Source organism: Mastigoproctus giganteus, chromosome 10, assembly GCF_048544385.1.
Source record: "Mastigoproctus giganteus isolate SK-2022 chromosome 10, ASM4854438v1, whole genome shotgun sequence".
Lineage (NCBI taxonomy): Eukaryota > Metazoa > Arthropoda > Arachnida > Uropygi > Thelyphonidae > Mastigoproctus > Mastigoproctus giganteus.
Genome location: NC_143584.1, coordinates 118,390,161 through 118,416,602, shown reverse-complemented (window position 1 = coordinate 118,416,602; position 26,442 = coordinate 118,390,161). Strand labels below are relative to the sequence as shown.

Genomic DNA, 26,442 nt, shown 5'->3' with positions numbered 1-26,442 from the left:
CATTTCTGATTTGCTGAAAGGTTCCTTCAACCCAATGCTGCAATTCCTCAACTGTTAATGTCAGAAGTGTACACCAAGCAGCTTTTTACATTGCCCCAGATACAAAAATCCATAGGATTTAAGTCTGGTGGTCTGGGAGGCCACATTACAGGCCCACCTCTACCTGTCCACTGTTGACCCTACCTCTTAGTAGAGAGGTAGGGTCAATGGTGGTAAGGTCTTCTTCTCTACTAACTCACAACTCGAACAAAATGTGCCAGTGCATCATCATGCATAAACCACATGTTCTGGAGTTGCTGAAGTGGAACATTATCATCAAGGAGGTCTGGAAGAACATTCTGCAGGAACTGAAGGTAGAACTCTCCTATTAGCCTGTTTGGCAAAAAGTGTGGTCCAATTAGACAGTCTCCTAGTAGTCCTGCCCAGACATTCAACAAGAAACATTGCTGATGTCGTGACTCATGAATTGCATTAGGATTTTTGTCAGACCAAACATTGACAGTTATGAAAATTAAAAATACATCACAAGTAAAACCAGCTTCGTCAGTGAACAAATTGTTGTTTAAAAATGGGGGGTTCAGGACACGTTGTTGTTGCATCCACTGGCAGAAGTTCACTCTAGGAGGGTAGTCTGTATTGCTGAGACCTTGTACACACTGGATATGGTAGGGGTAAAGTAACTGGCAATGAATCACAGCAGTGTGTGGCAAATTTGTTACACACTGCTGTGATTCAGTACATGTTCTTGCAGAGCAACCCTCCTTGTCAAAATTCCTGGATTTTGTTCTATTCTTTCTAACACCCTTTCCTCAACATCAGGTGTTATGCTTCTGGGCCTACCGGCATGTACTCCATGTGTGAAGCACCCATGTTCTCTAAAGCATTGATGTTCCCTGATGAATGTGGACTGCCTTCGGCAGGGAAATGCTTCTGGTACAAACGTGCAGCCTTGAGTGCACTGCCGTTGGCTTTGCCATGCATGAAGTGCACGTCTGCATATTCTTCGTTGCTGTAACCTCTTTCCATGTTGACTACCCTTTGACAAGTACTAGTATGCTTGTACATCTCAGAGCATTGAGAGAGTGGAAAGGGAGGAATAAGCATAACCTAACCTGAACAAACAAGTCAGTGGTGGATCCCAACTAGAAATGTGCAATATCTTGAAAACCATGTTTACTAGGCTTTTTTGCATATTTTAGTCTGTACAGTTCACCTTTAAATTATTTACCGTCGTATATTATTACATTATCTTTCTATATATTAAAATAATTTTCCTCCTAATGATATTTATTCATTACGTGGTAATACATAACAAATACTAAAATACGTAACAGAAGCTTGTTTAACTGCGGTAAAACAAGCTTTTGTTTTAGCATGATCATGTTGGATAAACCTCATGCATGTGCTTTGTTTGTCTAGTATGACCACGCAGTACCATTCTTGATTTTTATATGTAATGTATCACACACACACACACACACACACACACACACACACACACACACACACACACAGTGTCGAAAGCTGCTGGACGTATTTTATTTTATTTTATCAAAAGAAGCGAGCTCAGCGAGCAGGGCCCCCTAGTTAATATTGTTATATTATATAAATTATTATTAACATAAAAAATTTACATATAAAATTATAAGTAAATTATTTTTTGTATTTTTATATATATATAATAGAAATCTGGCAATTACTATTTATATTTTTCTGTACAATTTGTAAGGAAAAAAGAAACTCTTAGATTAAATGTAGTTTTAATGCAGTATTGTTAGCATTACACTGTCCATGTACACTTTGCATGTATTGTTATGCAAGACTCATGAACATGATGATGCTTGTGAAGATATACATTTATACAAAGAGAAAAAGAAGACTTAAAAGTATATGGGAAAGAGTAATAAATATTATACAATTGTAATTAATCTAAATGGCTAAGTTTAGAGAATGTAAACCTATAGAATTTTATTAAGTGTTGTATAAAGTATATCTTATTAATTAATTGATAAGAAGATAACTATATTTACTTTTCATTTCTATTAGTCACAGAAAATTTTAAAAAAAATTATTTAATTTGAGAAAAAAATTGAATGTGCCTGAAATGTAACACTCTATATACATTAGCTAACTTATTAAATTTATACATAGGCAAAGAACCCTTTCTGTTGCAGTGGATACTTTCATTGTACTGTATATGATTAGCCTGTTGTACATGAATTTCTTTCCACTTTATTGAGTTAGGTAATGATTTTATCTCTATTTATTAATATCAGTTTAACCAATAATAGTTTCGCTAAAGAAGATAAATGATAAAGAAAATATTAAAATTGAGAATCAGAAATGGGTTAATGTTCTACTGTAAAACAAAAATTGGTAGGAGTACAGATATGATATGTTCTTTCATGCTATAATGGCACCAACAACCATATGAACCATACAAAGCAAAATCAATAACTAGCCACGAAATGTGTCTGAGTTCAAGAACAAATAGGAATATTATGTAATGACTTTCACTGCACATAAATTGCAATAAAGCAAAAAAGCAGTAACATAAACTGAAGCACTGTTTACAATGTGACATTTTTTTTTTTGTCTATATATTCATATACATCTGATTAGGATTACATAAAAGCAATAACATTATAACATCATATGCAACTACAATAAGCGGTATGCACTATATTTTCGTAATTTTAGTCCCGCCAGTTGGCTCAAAGGAGGGTTCTGTCACAGAACCCAAAACGTAGCCTATAAAGTTTTAGTAAATTGGGAGAGAGTTAAGCAATCACTTTCTTCTAGTATGCTTTAATACTGTGGCCATACTACTAGGTCCATCACCATGTGGTGGTTAGGGCAGAATTTATAGTTTCGCCACTGTTTCAATAAAATCAAAATTTTATTGCCATCATGTGAATTAAGTGTCTCCTTATTTAAAATTCTTCAAAATCTCCCACTTCAACCCACCTAATGATAATTTATACATGCAAATAAATATGTCTAGGGAAAGCAAGATTAACTTGGCAGCAGGTAAGCGGTACCTGTCAAGTGCCTCGCAAGAAAAAGTTTTTGGCATTAATTGTTGGTTCAAGATTAATTTCTCAAACTTTCTGTATTTTCCTATGTATAGATCTACTTTTATCCAAGTAGTTTTCGAAGAAATATTTTTGTTTTTCAGAGTAATAGCTCAATAGAATTGATTATATCATGGTTGCACATCAAATGATTGTCATTCTAGTTCAAGGTCACACATGAATTATTTTCTGTAACTTTATAACTAAAGCATCATCTCAGTCTTGAATAGAACATTTCAGAGCTTTTGAAGAATAATCCAACTGAAAACACGTGGAAACTCTCAATAGTGTTTGTTCCCTTCAGTTATTCTTAAAGTTATTTTTGTGTACAGTTTTTGTGAATAAATACTGCAGAATTGAAAACAATGGAATATGCTATGCAAACATATTTAAAAAAAAAATTTTTTTTGGAGTCCATTTTAATTTATAGACTTCTTTAAGTGGTATACAAAAGCAGAATTTTAAGCAGAGAAAAGTGCGGAAGCATAATTTTGAAATTTGCACACGTAGTGGTTTTAATGATTTTATCAAGTTGAAAATAGAAAGATTGCCAGTATCTAAAATCCATCTGTCTATTGTGTGTGTGTGTGTGTGTGTGTGTGTGTTTTAAATGTTTATATATACATAGATAAGCAGAAACTTGTATGCATGCACACTCTTGTTGTGTGTTTAATGATTTTCTTAACCCAGAAATGGAAATGGCTAATACTTTGATGCATATACTTTATATTTATACAGTTTAGTTTTTAAATTTTTAGCAGAATTATTAAAACTTTCAGCATATTTCTCCTTATGTACATAATAAAGGTTCAAAATATAATTTTTAAATTTTGCACCCTTATTGATTTTATAAACTTGAAAATGGAAGCAAAATTGAAGCTTATATTTTAAGTTAATGAGATTTTTTTCTTATTTTGAGCAGAACTAATAAAAGTATGTTTCATTTAAAATGTGTCAAAACACAGAATTTTAAAATCGAAAAAGTTTTAATTAAAAAAATAAGTTACAAATAATAATTAATGCAATCCATTCACAAAAGGTCCAACATATGGTATATACTGCAAGGACAATTTTAAAAACTGAAAAATTTTTCCAGAAATAATAAAAAAAAAAAAAAAAAAATTTAGGAACCTCTAAGTTCCCACGTGCCTGCTGCTGGGTTAAAGTCTCCAAATATAAAGGACTAATCTTCAAGTTGAAATTTATGTACACAGAGTAATGAACTTCTGCCTAGGTAAGAGTTTATTACTTAGCTCACTGAAATCCTTAAATTGGGCAGAAGGGCAGACATTATCTAAATTGAAGACAGAGACCAGATTTGCATTCACTTAGTAGTAGTTCAGAGTAAAAAGATTAAAAGCATGCTTTCATTTTGATTATAAAACAGTGTTTTTAGAAAAATTGCTACTCCCCCACCTTTTCTATGAGTTCTTTTATTATTCCAACAGTAGTCACAACCCTTATAACAAAATGGTTGTATGGGACCTAATGTGCCTAACTTTCTATTTTATGTATGAAATTTTTTTTTCCTGCTTGGAGTATGCCAATGCTTTTACCTTTTCTAATGGATTAAAAAATTTATTAAATGCATTTCTTTATTTTTTTTAATAAAAAATTTGAAAATTAATTTTTTTTTTTTTACACTTGTTATTTTTGGCAAAACAGAACTGTCAATTCTACTGAAAAAAGAATTATAAAAAGAAATTATAGATGGTGAAACTATCAGCCACTTAACTTTTCCAGTTCATAAAAGAATTAAGCCAGTGCCGGATTGGGCTAGCGGGATCCTTGCCTGGGGCACAGTTCTTTAAGGGGCGCCAAGTTTAACAAATCATGAAAAAAAAAAAAAAATAAATAAATATATATATATATATATATATATATATATCCTTAGTAAAAGGAGAGCTGGAAAATCTATCTGCTCAGGGCACGAAAATACCTTGGTTGGCACTGCATTAAACACACAAAATTTCAAAATTATGCATTCACACATATTAATGCTTAGATGTTATGTATATAAATATTTAAAGTTTATTATTTATAATATGTCGACCAGATATTGATGTCCATAATTGTGAAAAATGGGCATAAAATTCGGGACGACAACTTTACCTGGTTTAGATAATATATACTCTAAAACTGAAACAGAAATATTTATAAATGAGAAAATATGGTTTAGCATATCAATAACATATTTGAGGAACAGTGAAGAAGTATTACAATAAAATAAAGAAGAAAAGCTATAAAGGTCTTACCAAGCTGTTTATATTTTATTCAACTTCTTTCTGTCCTAGTCGTATTTTGATCAGTAAAAATTTTTACACATTAAATTTACTTAACATGTCAACATTAATGTTTTCTACATCCACACAGTTTTGTTGAACTGACCAATGAACCTTGAAAGATTGGCTAGTATTCAAAACACATCCTTTAATTAATGTAGTGTGTTAAAAAAAAAATATATATATATATATATATATATATATATATTTATTTTCCAAGAAAACTATATTTTCTCTGAAAATAAAATTTGTAAGAATACTTTCTTGGAAATCTTAATCTGTTATTAATAACACTAAAAACTAAATTAGTTTTTAGTGTTATTGATAGCAAATTATAAATTATAAAATTTTTCAAATGAATTATACACTTTCTTAAATATAATTTGAGAAATCTCTGATGGTGTAGCCAGTTATAATAAATTTGAATAATGGTTCATGAATTTCTGAAAATATGCTTTCAACATTTCCACTATGTACTAGAATGGCAAAAAAAAAAAACAGATAATTTTTCAGTTTCTGAGGTCTGCTCTTGCATTACAAACTTTGGAGGGGGATGGGGGAAAGACCATTGACTGTAAGAAGATTTCTAAGCCTGCCATCATTTTTCTGTTTCAGTTCTTCTAAAATGAAATTTTTAAGCAAAGACAACTGACTAAATACTAAGTTTTCATCAATTTGAAATTCCATATCAGTAATATTTTTATTAGATAGTATGAATCAGAGCTGTAATACTCAATATGTTCTACGTTGATAATAATATTAGTAAATTAATAAGAGGAGTTTACCTCAATATAGTACGTGGAACACTTCCGTATGATACCCTCCAGAAATTAAAACGGGAAAAAACGAAAAAATCGGCAACTTACCAGTACATTAAAGTAAAATATAAATAATTAAATAATCAATTTAACACAATTCAAAATCAATTTAAAACAATTAAAATTCAAATTAACGCAATTAAAAGAATCTAACGAAAATATTCAAAACGATTTTCCTTCCTTAGGAAGGGAAATATTCAAAGGAAAATATTCAAAGGAAAATATTCAAAACGATTTTCCTTCCTTAGGAAGGAAAATCGTTTTGAATATTTTCGTTAGATTCTTTTAATTGCGTTAATTTGAATTTTAATTGTTTTAAATTGATTTTGAATTGTGTTAAATTGATTATTTAATTATTTATATTTTACTTTAATGTACTGGTAAGTTGCCGATTTTTTCGTTTTTTCCGTTTTAATTTCTGGAGGGTATCATACGGAAGTGTTCCACGTACTATATTGAGGTAAACTCCTCTTATTAATTTACTAGTAATATTTTTATACATATTTTACATGTATTTTAACACATACTTCCTCCATACTTCCCAAGCACGGTACTAAGTACTATAGGTTCTAATACCTCTCGTGTTTGGGGATTCACATAAAAAAAAAAAAAAAAAACTGATATAAAAATTCTTTTTAAACCCATCCATTTCATAAATTTGAATTTATTGGAGGTTCAGCCCATTTTTCTTGGTATTTATTTATGAGTAAATTTTTAAATATAATTTTCCCCTTTGAATTTGTGATCAATTAAAATTTTGCATGCACTTAGGGAAACAAATTTTTCTTCGGTGCTTAATTTAAGCAGTTCAGTTGTCTGAAGCATGTAATTTGTGGCTACTATTATGCAATTTTTGGAACATTCAATTTTTAGTAATTGGTTATCAAATAAGCCAGCACACATGGAAATAAGCTTCATTTAATGGTGATTCAAAACTTTTTACAACAAAATTCATCAGTTTCTCTTCTCCAAGGAAAAATACCTTCAGTACTTCAAAAATGTTTAATACTCTATTGATCACTTGGTGTAAACAAGTGCTGCAAATTCTTAGTGCATCTACTGTGCACTCAAAATTTGCACCACTAAGCCCACTTAGGGATAGAAAAGAAGGAAGGAAAATATATGCCCAGCTGTGATTCTTATCCAGTGAGTTTTTAATGTTTTTTTTGGATGAAAATTTTGAACCTTGATATATGTTACATTTTTTAAAGAACAAAATTCTCAATATTACAAAGTTCAACAAACTAGGAATATTGAAATGAATATTGAAGCATGAAAATAACATTGTATCCTTGAGCAAAACAAACTGTCATCCTTATTTTTTTTTTAGGAACAGCTCTTGAAAAACTTATGGGCCTAAGGTGATTTTTCAGAACTAGAAATGCAAATGTGTTTTATAAAATCATGTTTGGTAGATCTAGTTTGAGATAGAAAATGAATTCTTGCAAATATAAATAATAAAAACTGCTGGGCATAACTACATTATGCTTAAAATGTTGTAAACGTTTTAAGCATAATGTAGTTATGCATAAAAAGTTTATATGAAATGTTGTTTTACAACATTTTAAATGTTGTAAAACTGGCACATTTATGCATCCAGAAAAAAAATGTCCCAGAAAACTGAGACATCTGGTCACATTGTTGTATGGATATGTGACACTGTCTGTTGAGTAGTCATCTCCTTGGATGATGGATAATAAATTAGCCACTCTGTGTATATGTGATGATAACTACAGTTGTTTGTGTTCTTTAATGAGATATCAGTTAATTTTTTTTTTTTTTTTAATGGATAACACTTGAGTGTGTGTGAAGTGAGAGAAAAAAAGGAGGGAGATAGAGTGATATAAGGTAACAAAAAATATGTACCATAAGAGAAATAATTATAAAATTGACAAAATAAGGATGTTGAAACACACCACTTATAAAACCGGTGTCAGCGGCAAGGATTGCAAGCAAAATAGCAATGTGTTTTCATTTCTGATGTAAACCACAAGCCAAAGTTTAAAAAGCATAAATACAAATAAAAATGAAAATAAAATTTTTTATAGCAATTAAAATGATGAGGGGAGGTTACTTGAAAATGGCTTGTGAACTTTACAGCTGACACTATAAATTTCAAGAAACATAAAACTTATTAGACTAATTCCAAGTAAAGGTAAAGAGATTATATATATAATTTTCTTTTGTGTGTGTGTGTGTGTGTGTGTATATAATTTTTTTTGTGTGTATACAAAAAAAAAAAAAAAATTACCAATGTTTTATTGAAAATAAGTGAATTTGGATAGTCTGCCAATTCCAAATCACCTATTGGTTGTACTGTGTTACAGGGTTTCTCTAACTTTTTTTTTTTTTAAATTTTGGTCCACCAAGGCATTACTTCTAATGGTCATGTTCCTCTCAAACACTTTTATGAATGGCAATTTTCACTTATTCATTCAATCACTGATTTGTTCATTTAGAATGAAATGCCATTAAGAATGTGCCAATATACATGTAACTTAGCATTAGCATTAGTAGAGGCATATGATGCAAGAAAGCAAGCTTATTCAGCATCAGCCAAAAAAAAAAAAAAAAACCCCACTCCCATTTCACCCCTCTGTAAACTTTGTGAGTTAGAACTGAGATTTTTGTAAATGAATCACTTACATGTTGCCAAACTAAGAATTTTTGCTAAGAAGAAGACATTGGACAATTTCCCTATTGGCTGGCCGTCATGATTATGGTCTGTTGGCCAATCTGAGCTTTTCTTTTTATAGCTCTTTGGCTGTAAATGGTGCTGCATTTTTATGCTCCAAATGTAAGAAATGCAGTGAGCTTAAGATAAAGCTTAGCATATTAAAAGATGAATTTGAGTCTCCAAGGAAATGATTAGATGCCTTAGAAAGTACTAAAATTGAGAGTTCAGCAGATATTGAAGTGCCTAGTAATATGTTGAGTCCAGCGTACCCAACTGATCCAACCTAAGGATGAATCTTCAGATGCCAGATGCCCTGATTCATAACAAGGTAATTTTATTAGGAGATTCTATTATGAGGAAAACTGGGAACATTTTCTGTAAGAAAGGCATATGGATTAAAACCAGAGTATGTCTGCTGTGCTAAGATTGAGGATGTTACTAACTGGTTGTCAGTGCTTAAGGGAATCTTTTCCTCAAGGGAGGTTACTATTCCTCTCTGTAAAATTATGGTGAGACCTTATTTGGAATATTGTATTGAGGGCTACAGCCTTATCAAAAAATGGACATAGAACTCTCTTTCTAGAGAGGATCCAAAGAACGGCATCTGGATTGGTTGGAAGTGCTAAGGTTAAGGTCTATGAGGAATGTATGAGAAAGTGTAGATAGCAGAGCCTAGAGACTAAACATCTCAGCAGTGACCTGATAGAAATGCTTAAGGGCCTTAAAGGAATAAGCAGAATGATTGAGGTGTTATTTTCACATTCGCAGGTTAAACAAGAACTAGGGGACAAAAATATAAAATTTTGAGAAGCACTAGAAAATTAGATCTCGTAAAGTTCACCTTCAGGCAGCATGTTGTTGATCATTAGAATCGGTTTCCTCCCAGGGTATTTTTTTTTAATGAAAACCCCAAACATGAGAGGTATTAGAACCTATAGTACTTAGTACCATGCATGGGCTGAAGGTTGATATGTTTAAAGCAAATACATTTTGACATTAGACTTGAAATTCTTGTAATTTTCAGGAAATACATGTGAAGGAAGATTGTTCCAGAAAATGGAAGTTTAAAGAATAAATGAAGAAGAAGAAAAGTTGGTTCTGTGGGTTTGAAGTTGGACAGTATATGGATGTTGGCTGGTGGCGGCACGTGTTCGGACTGTTTTGAAAGAGAGAGCAGGAATTATAGAAGCCAATTCATAAGAACAGTGCTCATGGAAGTATCTGTAGAAGAGGCATGCAGCAGAAACAGTACGTCTATGTGAAAGCGAGTGGAGAGACTCTGTTAGAGATGAATCATTAATTAACCTAACTGCCCTCTTCTGAATGGAATCAAGAAGCCTGAGAGAGGTTTTGGGGGCACCACCCCAGATGTGGGAACAATATTCCATGGCGGGGCGGATTTGCGATTTATACAGAGTGAGCAGCTGTTTGGATGAAAAGTAACGCCGAGAGCGCAAGAGAAAACCAAGTTTTTTAGATGCAAGGGAAGCAATATTTGTAATGTGCTTGTGCCAAGAGAGATTAGAAGTCAGGGTAATCCCCAAAAGAGATATATCATTTTGCCTAAAAATCGAAGTGTCACTAAAGATAAGTCTAGATAGTTTGAGTTGGCATTAATTAATTTCTCCATTACTTTAGGAAGAGTAAAAGTGAGTGCAATAGAATAATAATTGGATGGTCAGGATTTGTTGCCCTTTTTTTAGGAACTGGCTGGATATGAGCAAATTTCCAAGCAGAAGGGAAAACACCTTTGGAATAAGAATGAGAAAAAAGGTGACACAGAACAGGAATAAGTTCAGGAGCACAGGTTTTGAGAACAAGTGGCAAAATATCATCAGGGCCTGGAGCTTTGTTAGCATTGAGATTGTTTAAAATCCTTCTGACTTCCTATTGACAGAAGACCACAGGAGGCATTGAATGGAGTGTAGTGGGAATTGTAGGAGGTGGTTTACCAAGATCATCAATACACTAGTTGCAAGAAAAGTAGGCTGCTAGCAGGTCAGCATTACCTTTGGTTGAAGTGGCAATAGAACCATCTGGTTTTGACAGAGGTGGGAATAGAGATGGGCAAAAGTTGCAGCTGATAGCTTTGGCAAGAGACCAGAATGCTTAACTGCCATTTGGACTAGAAGCAAGTTTTCTACTCTTAGCTTATTTGAAATCTAGTTTGGACTGAATAATAACTGTTTTACAATGGTTGCAATTATTTCAAGTAGAGAGTTTCAATTTTCAAGGCGAAATTGGATTGACTTGGGGTTTTTTTTTTTTTTTTTTTTTTTTTTTTTTCTTCTGATGCATGAAAGAAATTTTGCATCCCATTAAGAGATGCAAAATTATGTACAAACTGTATAGTGTGACAGGATGGTGTGCCTTTTTTGCAAATCGCTAATTTCGTTTAGTTCTATCAGCAGACAAGGTATAACTTTAAAATATGATATATTATAATTGTTTGATGCCTATTCACTAAGTTAGTTTCTATATTACAATCAGAAGAACAAGATATCGATCAGGAATAAAGATGCTATATGTTTCAAAACATTTTAATTTGGTGATTGTCATTATATTAATGTATAACTGTAATATGTTATCAGAAATGGATAGGTATGAGTTGTTTGCTCTGATTGGCTATCAGTGCATACTGCTACTTAACGAAGTTACAGTAGCCTGACCATATAGGATGAATGGGTGATATTATATTTATTTTAGTTTAGTCTTAGAATTTGGTTTAATTTGGTTGTGTGTTATCTGCAAAACAGGGTAAACTTAAATTTATAAATATGAGCATAAGGATAATTAGGTAATTACTTTTTTTATATATATATATATATATATATAAAATATATATATATATATATATATATAAATATATATATATAAAATATATATATATATATATATATAAATATATATATATAAATATATATATATATATATATATATATATTTATATATATATATATATATATATTTATTATATATATATATATATATATATATATATATATATATATTATATGGAGAGAATATTACACATAATATAAATATTAAGTTAAAACAATAAAACCAATAAGAAACACATTTTTCATGAACAGTGTTCTGTAGTTTTACTGTAGGCTATCAAGGTACAATATGGCAAATGTCATGATTTCAAAAAATGTGATGTGGCACAGCAAAACAAAGCTGGTTTTTAATAATCACACAAAATCGGGAATGAAAATATAAACTAATAGTTTTCAGTCAGAAAAAAATCATATAAACCAGTGTGATTTATTTTTAACCATGAAAAATTATCTTAGATTGCTAATCTTTTATTCTTAAACAGGTTGCTGAAGAAATTGTAGCAATAGCCTATGAAAATGGAATCAACTTGTTTGACACTGCAGACATATATGCTGGTGGAAAGTAAGTAATTCAAGTGCTGTGAATTAGAATTTTGTATTACAGTAAGAATAAGAATGAAAAGCTTTACTGGAAATTTTGTTTTCTTTTTTTTTTTCAGAAGAAGAAAAAAATGTCTGCAGTTCTTCTATTTGGTATTTAGGTCAGTGTTATCATTTAATTGGATTTTTGAGTCCAGATTCTTCATTGACTTCTAAACTTGCCCCTTATGTCACTACTTTATTTAATAGTATATCACCAGCATTAGTTAAGGGGAATGTCTATCCACAAATCTGTTTTTGTTTGAGGTATGTGTATATATAAATATATATACACAGCTGTTGACATAAAGGAGGTTGGAATTATATTTTAAAAGCAAATATATATATATATAAATAAATAAAAAATAATAATTAGTTAAATAATTGAGGTAGATGATCCCCTTAACAAAAAAATATTTGTGCTCATAATTTCTACATTCAGTAAAATTGGTAGTTATGAATAATGGAGGACTTTCTGTTTATTTGAATCTGATTTTAACTGTTTAACGTAATAGTTTTTATCTAAGATTGATTAGTCATTATCTGATTAGGCTGATCTGGTTTTTAGTACAGTCCAATAATACAAGATTACCATCCATAAAAATGTCTCTTTTTTATAACAACTGTTTTTAATATTATTTTTGGATTGTTCTTTGAGCACTGGATTCAGTTTATGCATTCACTCTTGGTAATATTTTCAAGATTGCTGTGGATATTGTTAAAAGTTCATACTGTTTTTCTTACTATTATTACTATTGTTCAACTACTAGAAAAAGTTCATACTTTTTCTCTAAACAAGTAAATTTTTTTAGTATACATTAATATTAAAATTTTTGGGGTATTGCAAGGTATATCATTAAAAAATAAAGAATATTACTATACAGGAAAAGTATATTTCTTTTTCTTTTTTTTTCTCCTAGTGATCCCAAACACAAATGTTTATTGGAAGATATAATATTTCATTATTGTTAATGGGCTGAGTGTTGCGAAGATAAAAGAAACTAGTTGATACTGAAATTGAATTTCTGTAGGTTGGAATTTCAAATTGGATCTCTTATTTGTGTCAGATGAGAGACAATATTATGAAGTATTTCTTTATGTTAATCCTCATTTCCCCTGTGTTTTTGAATTGGTATTGTTCAGCTAAACCTTTAATGTCTGTGCATGCAGTAGATTATTTATATTAGAAGTGATTAAAATAAAAACAAAGTGCCTGCTTACTTCCATCATTCTGTGTTATAATTCAGTGCAAACTAAGTGGAAGCAGAAGGTGATGAATTGGTTTCTTCAAAGTTTAGTTGTGGGATCCAGTTATGTTTCCTATTTGAAACTTTGTATTTTGGAGAGTTTCATTCTACTTAAAGAGGCCTTCTGTTCATTTTTGTTTTTGGCTTTGTTTTGAAGGGGCCAGAGAGATTTGATACATGCTTTTTAAACGAAGTGGCTGATGTGAACAGAGGCAGATTGGTAACCACAAAAGAACAAGGGAAATTTTCTGAGGAGGGAGTCCTCTCAACTTTTTAAGTATAAGAAATGGTGGATCACTTAATTTCAGTTGAAATATATCAGTAGATAAATTATAATCTATAAAAGTGGAATTAATATATTACTTTTGATCTGGTTTATTTTTTGAAATTGTATAAATATAGTGCAAATGCATCAAGAATACATAGCTATATCTGAATAAATCAGATTATTAAGATTATTTTGAAATTGTTATTTCAGAAAATAACCCAGAATAGAGAAGTAGAAATCAGCATCTAGCTGATATCTATCCCATAGAGGTAAAGATATGTTAGTATTTTCCTCAGTTTTGTTGAGGTCCATTTTCCACTTATGTATTATTGCTGGAAGGCATATCCTAGCAGGCCTAGGTTTGCTAGGCTTAGTTTTTTACAGTGTTGACCAAAGAGGCTGGCTGAAATATACCCAACAAGGGTGGGTGGAAGACTTCTTATTTTGGTAGCAGAATAAGGCTTTGAATTTGGCTTTGTCCTCTAAGATAAAACACTGGATCATAAGCTTCTATGTACAGGCTGTGAATTGGTGAGGTTTTGTAGGTGCCTAATGCAGATTGAAAGGCACTGTGTTGAATAGTGTTTGAGATATTGTAAGAAGTTTTTTTTTTTTTTTTTTTTTTAGCCAAAGCATATCCAATAGCTCCATAGTCTAATTGTCAGATTAAAACATGCTATGAACTGAGTAATGAATGGCAGTTGGCATCCCAAGATGTTGAGGATGCTGCATTAATTTTTGGAGGCAGTAGTTTGCAGGTAGGTGATATGTCTATGAAAATTTAGTTCGGTGTGTAAAACCAAACCAAAGAGTCTTATGGAATTTTTCACAGGTATTTTGATGCCTTTCTGTTTTTTAGACATGTTCCAGATGAAAAGACCTCAAGTTACAAAAGTGTATTACTATAAATTCCCCCTCAAAAATTAATTGAGAACCAATGCATTTTATCAAAGTTCAGTTTTAGTTATTGCCAATTGCAGTTGTCTTTCAGTGGTAGCCATACTGTACTTGATTGATTGTCTGCATACATCTAAGTTTCCACTGCGGTTGGAATATCTCAAGTTATGTTACTGGTACGTAATGCAAAAAGCATAGCACTTAAAATTGCTCCTTGAGGTACTACTTTTTCTTGCATGTTAATTGTGGATAATACAGGCTGGAATCATACTAAAAAGGTCCTAAGATGGAGAAAATTCTGAATCAATCAAGGTAGGTTACCTCCCAGTGTAAGGTTGTATAAGTCTTGGAGGGGTCCATATCTCTGGTTAAAGTGGGTTCAGCAGAAAATGTACTCGTTGAATTGACAGTTTTTTGACTAATAGTACTACAAAAATCAAGGTTTTTAATTGAAATTTCTCCTTTCATTGATTTATAGTGTTATGTCTCAGAGTTTGGCACTTTGTTCCTTGCAGTTTTATTTTTAGATGATGTTATTAAACATACTGGCACTGAAATACGAATACTGATATATGTGAATGATTAAATAGATTTATATGGCCATGTCACATTGTTGGTTGCATAAAATTGGAGAAAAATTAAACTTAAATCTGTAACTGCATTTTAGACAATGGATTAATTATAAAGAGAGAGAAATGCTCTATCATAACATTTACACATTATCGTAAAAGAAATACTGTTAATTACATTTGTAAGCTGTATAATTAACCTCTTGCTGTGCAAACAATATAGTTCAAGGCATCAGTTTTATAAGTAATGTTATATCAAGTTAACATTTATTTTATTATAACAACTGCATCAAAAATGAGACCATAATTTGCTTAAATCCTCTCAACTAATGCACATATGGACTCTGTTTCCAGTATTTTAATAGGGTCTTTTGGCAGATATTACAAACTTTTTTAAAACTCTTATCTATCTATACATTAAAAAGTTTTCCTCCTAGTGATGTTTATTTGAGCCAATAGGAGAAGAGGGTGAGGCACTTATGTCACTACAAATGCAATTAATTATTGACAACTGCCTCCATAATGTTCACCAACCTCGTCCACGTGATTCACTGTCTAACATTTGATGTTCCATTGTAATATTTTTTGTATATTAATGAATATTATGTATTTGTAAATATAGTAGTTTAGTATTTTGTAAATGTTTTAAATATTTGTATAGTTTGTAAATATTTTAGTCCTGCTCTTTCGGATGCAACAATAATTCTCAGGTATTATGGAACCCGAAGCAGAAGGCCTTTTCCTAAGTGACCTATGTAAATGCAGGTAAATAGCAATATTGGCTGAAGCCCAATATAGTATACACCGGCAGGTACTTCAATGAAAGAAAGGAAGATGGCGATAATTGACAGGTGAAGGCACCTTTGTTTTGTGTCGTCGAGGATGGGAGGTTTAGCTTAGGTAGGGTGTTTATCCCTCCATCCCACTGTTTTAAAATTGGAAAACGAGTTCCTGATTTAAAAATGGCAGCAAATGCGGGGAAAAACACCCTAGGCATATCAACCTAGGAGGACAGTGGGGGGAGGAAAGCAGTAGCTCTGCCAATCACTGCTTTCCCACTGTTTTGTTTGCCACCATGTTGGAGACTGTACACTGTTTTTGAGTTTTACCGTGATATTTATTCGACCTTGAGAATGCCGTGCACTACAAATGCACAGGTAAATAATTATATAGGTATTTCCTGATTAGATTAGATTTAGACCACTGTGTTTCGACAGGTGTGTCTTTTACATAGAAAAGATTTGACTTGCTCTGTATACCTCTACATTTTACGTAGAAAAGTGTATGCGGGGGTGGGCAAGTAAAGTAAGCAGGGGGGGAAGCTCCCTAGTATTTTATTAAGAAAAAAACCAAAAATAAATATTTAATAATACCTTGACTCAACTTATACCGTCTCTAATGGTATTCTATAATTTTGTCAAAATTATGCAATAAAATTCTATTTTAGTTTCATTCTTATTTGAATTCTATTGAATGTTTTTAATCATGTTAAAATATGACATGTTTCCTGTAAAATGCTTAATAACAATATTGTTCTATGAACAATATTAAGCTTCTTATTACTGTATATTATTTTACTTGTTAGTAATTGTAACTTCCCTTTGTTATATAATTAATACAGTAATGAGGTTATTAATTAAACATTTTTAAAAAATTTTATCAAAGATACACAAGGAAATGTACATAGTACATATTATTCAAATTTTACTGTTTGTTTCATAAAGAAGAAGATGCAGAACCTACCCTCACTATCCAGTAAGAGAATTCAAAAATTGTCATGCTGTGTTTCTGGATTATATCCAGAAACTGCATGTCATATGATAATAATTCAGTGGTTGTGTAGCTTCAGTTCTGTTGATATCCTACACATTATTGTTTAGGTTGAAGGATCTGTACTTCATGAAACAAAAACTAATATTTGAGTATCACACGGACTCGATGTATTTATTTACATAAAATCTTTATTATCTTGATTTTTAGACAAGGATGATGTACATATTTTGATAACTTTACACAATTTTTAAAACGTTTACTGATCTTCAAAAGATAAGAAAACAAAAATGTAAATAAATCAAAAACCTTTTGTTAGTGAAACATTTGTTTTTGATGCATCTTAATAATCACAAAAAATGGGAAAATTTTAATCTGAAGTTATAGTTATTAAAGTTAATGCATATGATCTGTGTGCAGAAATACAAGTATATACACTGCTTGAGAAAATTACAGAACACCTAGAAAACATGGTATAACCTGTGCAGCTTGCGATGAAGCGGGACAAAATTTGATATGATGGTGTACCTTAGAATAACGATGAAATGAGGAGAAGCGAGAAACTTTGGACAAGTATAAGGGACATTTATAGGGGTTGTATAAGAATTACCAAATATTCACATTACAGAAGTCTATATAAGATTCTTGAAAATATGGTAACATGTCATCAGTACAGCATATGATCCCCTCCAGCGGCTAAAGAGACATGGCAATGGTGAATCATGGTCAATATAAGGGTGTCCGAAAAATTCTGGGGCAACAAATCCCATTTTTCCACCAGCACGCACCTAACCAAGTGACAGAGCAATGGGCTGTCAGAATGAATTGCAATACCCAAGAGCATCACACAGATGTTCGATTGGATTTAAGTCTAAGGATTTAAGTCTGTGTGCAGTGGTGTCATGCATGGAAAAAAAAAAAAAAAAAAAATGGGGCAACCACACCATAAAAAGTCACACGTAGTGTTCGAGGATCTGTTCTTGGTACCCCAGTGCAGTACGGTATCCCTATCAAAAACATGAAGGGGATGCAACTGTTGATCACTATTCTGCCCTGTACGAATGAGAACGCTGCCTCCACCATAAGTGTCCCTTTCTCTGATGTTGGAGGGATGGTACCACATTCCTCATTGTCTCCAGATGAAATAAAGTCTAGAATCTGTTTGTAGGCTATAATGGGACTCATCAGAGAACAGACCTGCATCCCAATTGTCAGGGCTCTAGGCCACAGGTTCATGGCCCAGTTTCAACGAGGTCTGCAGTGGTTTGGGGTAATGGAATTCAAGCTACTGGCTCCCGTGCATAGAGTCCACTTCAGTTGAACCTTCTTAACACAGTCCTGTTGAAAATGTTTTCACCTGTGGCTGTAATGACCTCAAGAAACAGTTGATGACAGGGCATTGTTTGTAGGTTCTGTATAGCTGTTAGAGTCAGATAGCAGTCTATTCTGGTTGACATAGCCCTCAGGCAACCTTGGCCACCTCTTCTTGTAATGGTCTCTGTCTCCCGAAACTGCTTCCATGGTGCTGAAATGACACTGCATGACACATTAAGCCACAGTGTCACCTCTGCCTGCAACTGCCCAACTTCAAATTGTCCAATGGTCCACCATCTCAAAGAATCATCTAAACAATGATGACTGGCCATCCTGAGAAATGAAGATGTGGCTATCCCACTGAGCAAGTCAAAAAATGGCAATGAAGTGATGTGGTCCCAAACATGTGTTTTTATAGGCATGAATAATTTATATAATGTGCTGCTATGTAATGTAATAGATTAATTTCTATTGGATACTTGGAATTTGCATGCCAGGATGCCTATTATATCAAATATTCACCTTCGGCGACACTGTTCACAAAAAAATAATCGTAACAACATTTTATTTTGTTAATTTTGTCAACCTGTGTAGCATTAGCATTAGTAGAGGCATATGATGGAAGAAAGCAAGCTTATAACAACATAAGCAAAAAAAAAAAAAAACTACTTCCCATTTCACCCATCAATTTGTTCCAAATGTTTCTCCAGTTCTTAATTGAATTTATTTAAGCTTTTAACTGCCACAACAACAGATGAAAGTTTGTTAAAACAATCAACCATTCATTTCCTCAAGTATTCTACAACTGTCTTTCCTCACTTTGAATTTATGCACCCTCAGGTGTGTAACTTGATCAAGAGGAAGAATCCCATCAGTATTGAGCTTGCTCGAACTGCTCAAGGCTTTATACACCTTAATCAGATCACTTCACAGGTGTCTAGTCTCCAGACACTGCAATTTTCAGAACTTAAACCTTTCTTGGTAAGAGCAACCCTTTGTTCCCCTCACCAATTCGTTGCCCTTCTCTGTACACAATCCAGCAGCTCTACCTCCTTCCTAAAATGAGCCCTCAAGATCTGTTTGCAGTATGTACTTAAGGTGTGGCCTGATCATTGCCTTAAATACAAAGAAATAATCACCTCCTTATCACTGCTAGCAAAAGCTGTATATCATTGACAAAACCTCATGAGCTGCTCTGGCAGCCTGTCTGCACTGCTCAGAAAAATTCATATCTGACTGTACAATTACCCTAGTTCTTTTTTCATTCTCCACTACCCTGAGTCTAGTTTTTCACAGTTGGTACATTACTTCAGTTTCCAGCTCTCAGCCCGTCTACCCAACCTTTCTGGATTCTGTTGCAGTAGCACACGTCATTAACAACCCTGGCAACCTTTGTATCATGTGCAAACTAGGACATTAAAGCCTGATATATACCTTCATCAATATCATTGATAAATATAGAAAACAACAATTGCCCAACACCGACTCTTAGTTAGGGAACTCCACTAATAACATTAGTCCACAATGAGCAATGTTCATTGAATATCACTCTGCCTTCTTCCACTCACCCATCTCTTTATCCATAACAGCAACTTGCCCTTAATGCCATACTATTCCAATTTTTAAAGTAGCCTTCTATGTGCAACAGTATCAAAAGCTTTCCTGAAATCCAAGTATATGATATTAAAAATATTTTTTTGCATCCAGTTCCTTTGTGACTACATCGTACTATCCAATAAAATTGGTCAGACAAGACTTCCCCTTAAAAAAACAATGTCATGTCTGAATCTATAACTGCAGTCTTGTCTGGTTGATCCTGCAATGCTTCTTTAACCAGTGACTCCACTATTTTCCCTGAAACTAACAGATCTGTAATTACTCGTGTCACCTTTGTGAATTGAGGATACATTTGCACATGTTCATGGGTCCAGTCCCCTGAATCCAAGGATGCTTATTTATCATGGCTAAGGGTTTGTTTACTTTAATTTCTGCCTCCTTTCGTATAACTGGATTGATCCCAGGTGCCTTTCTTGTGCTTAACTTCAACAATTTCTCCTCCAAATTGCTCTCAGTTAAAACAAAATCATTTAGCACCTTGTTAGAGTTTGATAAACTTCTGAACTTGGCTTCCCTACAGAATTCCTCATGTGTGAATGTAGATGCAAAATATTCATTCAGTTTGTCATCTACCTGAACAGGATCATCAACAGTAGAACCGTTGGTATCAAGTGGACCAATCTGATTCATTCCCTTCCTTATAAGTCTCTGCTGTTTTTCTTTGCAGCCAAAGATTTCTTGTAATCTGCTATTGCTTGCCTAATGTCATTTGTGACTTGTTTGTTTATTTAACTGTCATATTATATAATACTTTATAGTCCTAGTTACGCTCGTTATTTTTATCTTTAATTTAGATAGTGATTTTGTAGGTTACTACTTATTATAAATAAAACTGTTGTTTCATTTGAATCTTGCCGCCATTGTTATAATATAGAGTGAGTGGTAGGGAATTCAAATTTTTTAATTTTGGTAAATAGGTAGCTCTAATGTAAAACTAGCTAGTGTAATATGCAGCACTGTACTTGGAATCTGTTAGCTTAGTATAGTACTGTCAATTGAATTGTATTTAAATGGAAATCGTGGCCCAGACTGGAGCAGCAAAGTAGTGGGAGTGCTGTGGCTCAGGGGAGAACCAAAGGGGGAGATTCTCCAACACATCACAGTCTAAAATAATGAGAAAAATGTGAAATTTTTGCAGACCTTTCTGAAACAGGACATGATTTAGCCATAGAAGTTATCTTTATGTGTGCTAGGTGCAGAGAGTGTCAAGAAATTAGGCACCAACTCAGTGTTCTGATGGACGTCTATGAGAGTTTGAAGAGTCGGGTAGATGCCCTCGAAGGGTTAAAATAGGGGGCTCAAGCTCTCAGCTGCCCAACTCAAAGCCAGAGCTCACTCCTGTACACCAGGCAATACAGTGGCAATCTTCAGGGCAGAATGTGCTAGTCCCACAGGAGCTAGTTATTGTAGGTGACTCAGTGGTTCGACTGTTGATGATCCTGCTCAGATAGCTGACATACTGAATGAGTATTTTGCATCTGATTCACACATGAGGAATTTTGTAGGGAAGTGGAGTTCAGAAGTTTATCAAACTCTAACAGGGAGCTTAATGACTTTGTAATAACTGAGAGCAAAGTGAAGGAGAAATTGTTGAAGTTAAGCACAAGGAAGGCACTTGGGGTAGATGGGATCTATCCAGTTATATTAAAGGAGGTGACAAAGGAAGTAAGCAAACCCTTAGCCATAATTATGAGAGTATCCTTGGACTCAGGGGAAGTCCCCGCAGCCTGGAGATGTGCAAATGTATCCCCAATTCACAAAGGGGATCTAAGGGTGACACAAGTAACTATACACCTGTTAGTTTAACTTGTGTTCTGGGGAAAATAATGGAGTTACTGGTTAAAGTGGTGATACAGGATCACCTAGACAAGACAGCAGCAATAGTTCAGACTCAGCATGGGTTTGTTAAGGGGAAGTCTTGTCTGACCAATTTGATTGGATACTACAATGTGGTCCCAAAGGAACTGAATGCTAGAAATAATTTTGATATCATATACTTGGATTTCAGGAAAGCTTTTGATACTGTTGCACATGGAAGACTGTTGTACAGATTGGAGTGGTGTGGTATTAAGGGCAAGTTACTGCAAGGGATAACGGGATGGTTGAGTGGGAGATGGCAGAGAGTGGTAATAAATGGATACTGCTCTAACGTGGACTAATGTGTTATTAGTAGAGTCCTCCAGGGTTCAGTGTTGGGCCCATTGTTGTTTTGTATATTTATTAAAGATATTGATGAAAGTATATCAGGCTTAATGTGGAAGTTTGCAGATGATGATACAAAGGTTGGCAATGACAGTAATGGAAGTGTGCTACTGCAACAGGATCTAGAAATTTTCGGCAGATGGGCTGAAAACACACAGAGACATGACAGTTATATCCAGTTTTCCAACCTAAGAAGACCGATAAAAAAACAATATTAATCTGGTCTACCAAAATGACTTATATAATCTACAAAATGCAATGCTGAACAGGCATGATATGGAAGCATTGGAAAATGGGTTATAAAAACCATAACCATGTGAATAAAATTGATGCCATCAAATTAGAAGATTTTGCTAAATATTACAGTGAGCTATATACTGAAAAATCTGATCACAATAGTAAGCTGGATAACACCTTCTCCTCATATTACAGTGATATCCTGACACAATTTGAAGTTAATCCAGATACTCTATTGAATACACTTAACAAGTTCAATTTAAACTATGATACAGACACTGATAGTATTCCCATGGCCCTCTGGAAACACTGCTTTGTAGTTCTGCAACAACTTTTACATCTGATAAATGCCATCTTCAAAGAGGGATCACTCCCTGCAAGATTAGAGGACACTACCATTACCCAACTATTTAAAAAGGGTTCAAAAGACAGCCCTGCCTCCTTTAGACCCATACATAAAGATAACCCACTAAGTAAGATCATTGAGAATATTTTATATTCTCAGCTATGTTGCTTTGTGAAGAACAAATTCAGCCACATTCATCATGGCTTCCTTATGGGCAGGTCAACAGTGACCAGCCTACTTTCCTTAGAACATGATATCAAACATGGACTTGACAATAACAACCAAATATACATCATATATCTGGACCTGCAAAAAGTCTTTGATTCAGTACCACACAATTTGCCCTGCCTCAAATTAAATCACATAGGGATATTACATAATGCCTTATCACTAATATTAAACTTCTTTTACAACAGGAAAAGCAGAGTTCTTTTTGATGGGAGCTACTCCTCCACTTTTCCTATCCAAAGGGGAGTCCCACAGAGTTCTCCTCTTGGTCCACTATTATTTGAAATATGCATAATGACAAGATTGTAGGCAACATGTTGACATTAAAATGCTATCATATGCAGATGATAGCATTTTGATAGCATGCAGATGATAGCATATACAAAACCATTAAATCAACACAAGACTGTGAAGTACTGGAAGAAGGATTAGCCACTATCACTTTGTGGATTAGAAATAATGGCCTAACACTGAACGTAGACAAATGCTGCATCATCTTTATTGCAAACTATCATAAAAAACATAAAATCAATTATCCCTACAATACTAATAATCATGAGATAAAGAAAGTACAAGAGGTTTCAGATTTGGGAGTATGGTTCTCTGCCAAGGGAAACTTTAATATACATATCAATAAGACTACAGCAAAGGCCTCCAAATCTCTTGGGACTACTTAAAAGTATCTGCTTTGACTTTTCCAACATACAACTCATAAAAACAGCATGTATAATGATCATCAACCCAATACTTGAATATGCTTCACAGATCTGGAATCCTCACACCAAAATACTCATAAAACAACTGGAACATATTCAAAAATCCATAGTTAGATTTTTAGTGTACAAGTCTAGGTTGGAAATGGACACAAAATCTTATTATGAATGGTGCATTCACTTTCGGATGGTACAACTCCCCCAAAAAAGGGCTGTGGCGGACTGCAAATTCCTGATGCATCTCTTTGCTGGAAAGCTGGATGCCCCCGAGCTGCTCTACCTGATCAATTTTAGCTGCCCTCCAAGAGCATTGAGAAGACACAATCTGCTGGCACTAGAGCCATTCAGAACTGATAATCTAAAATTCAGCTATTTCAATAGAACTGCAAGATTGCTCAATGAATCCAACATTGATATTCTAGCTGAAGATATCAATATCAAAAAAGAATTACAAAGGTCCTATAATCAAGAAACTAAAAAATGAGAATAATAAATGATTAAATATATATGTATGTATATATTTATTTAACTATAAATAATTTAATAAATAAATAAAATAAAATAAAAAAAAAATATATATATATATATATATATATATATAATAATAATAAATAATACAAGAAATTAACAAAAAAAATGGATAATAATAATATAATATGTTGATCACTCAGAGTTAACTATAAATTATGAACAAACAATAAAATATAATAACAAAGGTTTTGTTAGCAATACACAAATCTCTGTCATCCAATCTTTGCCTAAATGCAAATCGCCTGTATTATATAGCCCGTCACCACCAAATACGGAGAATGCGGAAAGGTCAGGGAATGACCACCGCATATCCCGGAGCAATATGGCCTTAGTTGCTAATGCTCCTAAAAACCAAATAACAAACAACAACAACTGTATTATATGATATTCTCTTGTACATGCTGTATTACAGGGGCGATCAACTTAATTTGTAATGTGATTTACTTTTTTTCTTCAAAATGTGCTGTGATCTACCATCTCAAGAATTTCATTGCACAATGGTTAAAAAAGTTAATCAACACATATTGAAAAATGTAGTTTATAAATTTTAAAATTAAATACAATTCAGAATTCTTATTTAAATTTTTAATTTATGCGAAGTTTGTCTTCGTGTCATCTGCCAAGCTTTCAAAATCGGGGATATACCGTGATAAAGTCATCAGTAAAGAATCTTCTGTATGCAAGTCCGTAAGAGTAGAGCGATTCTTTGTTTGTTTCAAATACAAAAAGGCCGATTCACATAGACATGTGGAACGAAAACAGGAATTTAAAAGATCGCTGCATTTTTTTTAATTTGGGTACTTTTCTCGGCAAACATATTTCCAAAAGTCGTCATCTTGATGATCTGGCTTTTAGGAAGATATCATTTCACAATGTAATAATTTCATTTTCAAGTAATATTTTCTCCATGAGAAAAATCTCAGCGTTTTTTTTTTTTTTCTTCTTCTTCTCTTCAATTTGTTTTGTATTTAAGTCGACATTAAATGGATAAGAAATATATTGAACCATGTCTTCAATTGTTTTAAAATCACTGAATCTGGTTTAAAAATCATCCACAACTTCTTCAATTTCAGAAACATATTTCTTACTATTAAATTCAAAAACAGGACATTTTTGCAAATGATCTTGCATATTTGCAAAATGATCAGAATTTTTTTTTTTCTTTGAGATCCTTAGACATTGCCAAAAATTGATATTTAAACCCCAGGGGCTCTCATCTGGTGAGTATGGGATTGGCACACCCAGGGTCCTGAGCTGGATATCATCATCCTTCCCTTCTACTTCTGACTTTCATTCTCTCTCTCTCTCAGGGTAATTCGAATTTTTTTTTTTTTTTGGCTGGTGCAGCATAAGCTTCAGGCTTCCTTGCACTATATGGCTAATAATATGCAGAAATACTACTAATCAGTACGTTGAAATGCCTTTCTAAATTTCCTTTTTTTTTTTTTTTTTTTGAGTATAGCCAAGGAAGCATTGCAAATCAAACAACATTTTTCTTTTATCATTACAAAAAAGTATTCTAGATCTACTCTTGATGAAAATGATACGTTTTGCTCTTTTTTGTAGTATTGATTTTAAATCAAAGGGTATTAAATTAACTTATAAGTACTGTCCAGTTATTATTAATATTATTAATATTAAGTAAGCTAGATAAGAATACGACATATACACCGCTCTCCACAACGTAACTGCGTGCATTTTCACTAGACAGGCCTAGGGCTGTTCAGCGACAAGAGTAGTCACGTGGTTCAACGGATTTGTAATAAGCGTATATATAGTGGGGCACATAATAATATTTAGATTTTGACTAATCTGTTTTTATATATATTTAAAATTCATTGTGATCGACCAAAATTAAAGCCACGATCGACTTGTTGGCCACCCCTGTTGTATTATATACCATTTATTTATTGACTGTAAATAGATCTGTACTATTATTGTTATTCCTCCCCTATAAGGCTTAGGCTGTTCTGAAGTAATAAAAAATAAATAAATAAATAAAAAAAAGCGGCAACTAAAGTTTAACATTGACAAATGCAGAGTACTGCATATGGGTAGAAGTAACCCCAGAGAAACCTACCAACTCTTGTTTTACTACACTTATGATGGTAGAAAATGAAAAAAACCTGGGAGCAATTGTGCAGTCAGATATGAAATTTTCTCAGCAGTGCAGACAGGGTGCCAGAGCAGGTCATGGGGTATTATCAATGATATACAGGAATTTTGCTAGTAG

At 33.1% G+C, this 26,442-nt stretch overlaps 1 protein-coding gene across 1 annotated transcript in view; it reads left to right on the top strand.

Annotated features, from left to right (window-relative positions):
• Positions 1–26,442, top strand: part of LOC150079251 (voltage-gated potassium channel subunit beta-2-like) — a 313,834-nt gene that overhangs the window by 56,245 nt on the left and 231,147 nt on the right. Inside the window, exon 5 of the mRNA XM_090383003.1 lies at positions 12,174–12,253. Within this exon, the coding sequence (XP_090239129.1) occupies positions 12,174–12,253 (80 nt within the window). The remainder of the gene's footprint in view (positions 1–12,173; positions 12,254–26,442) is intronic.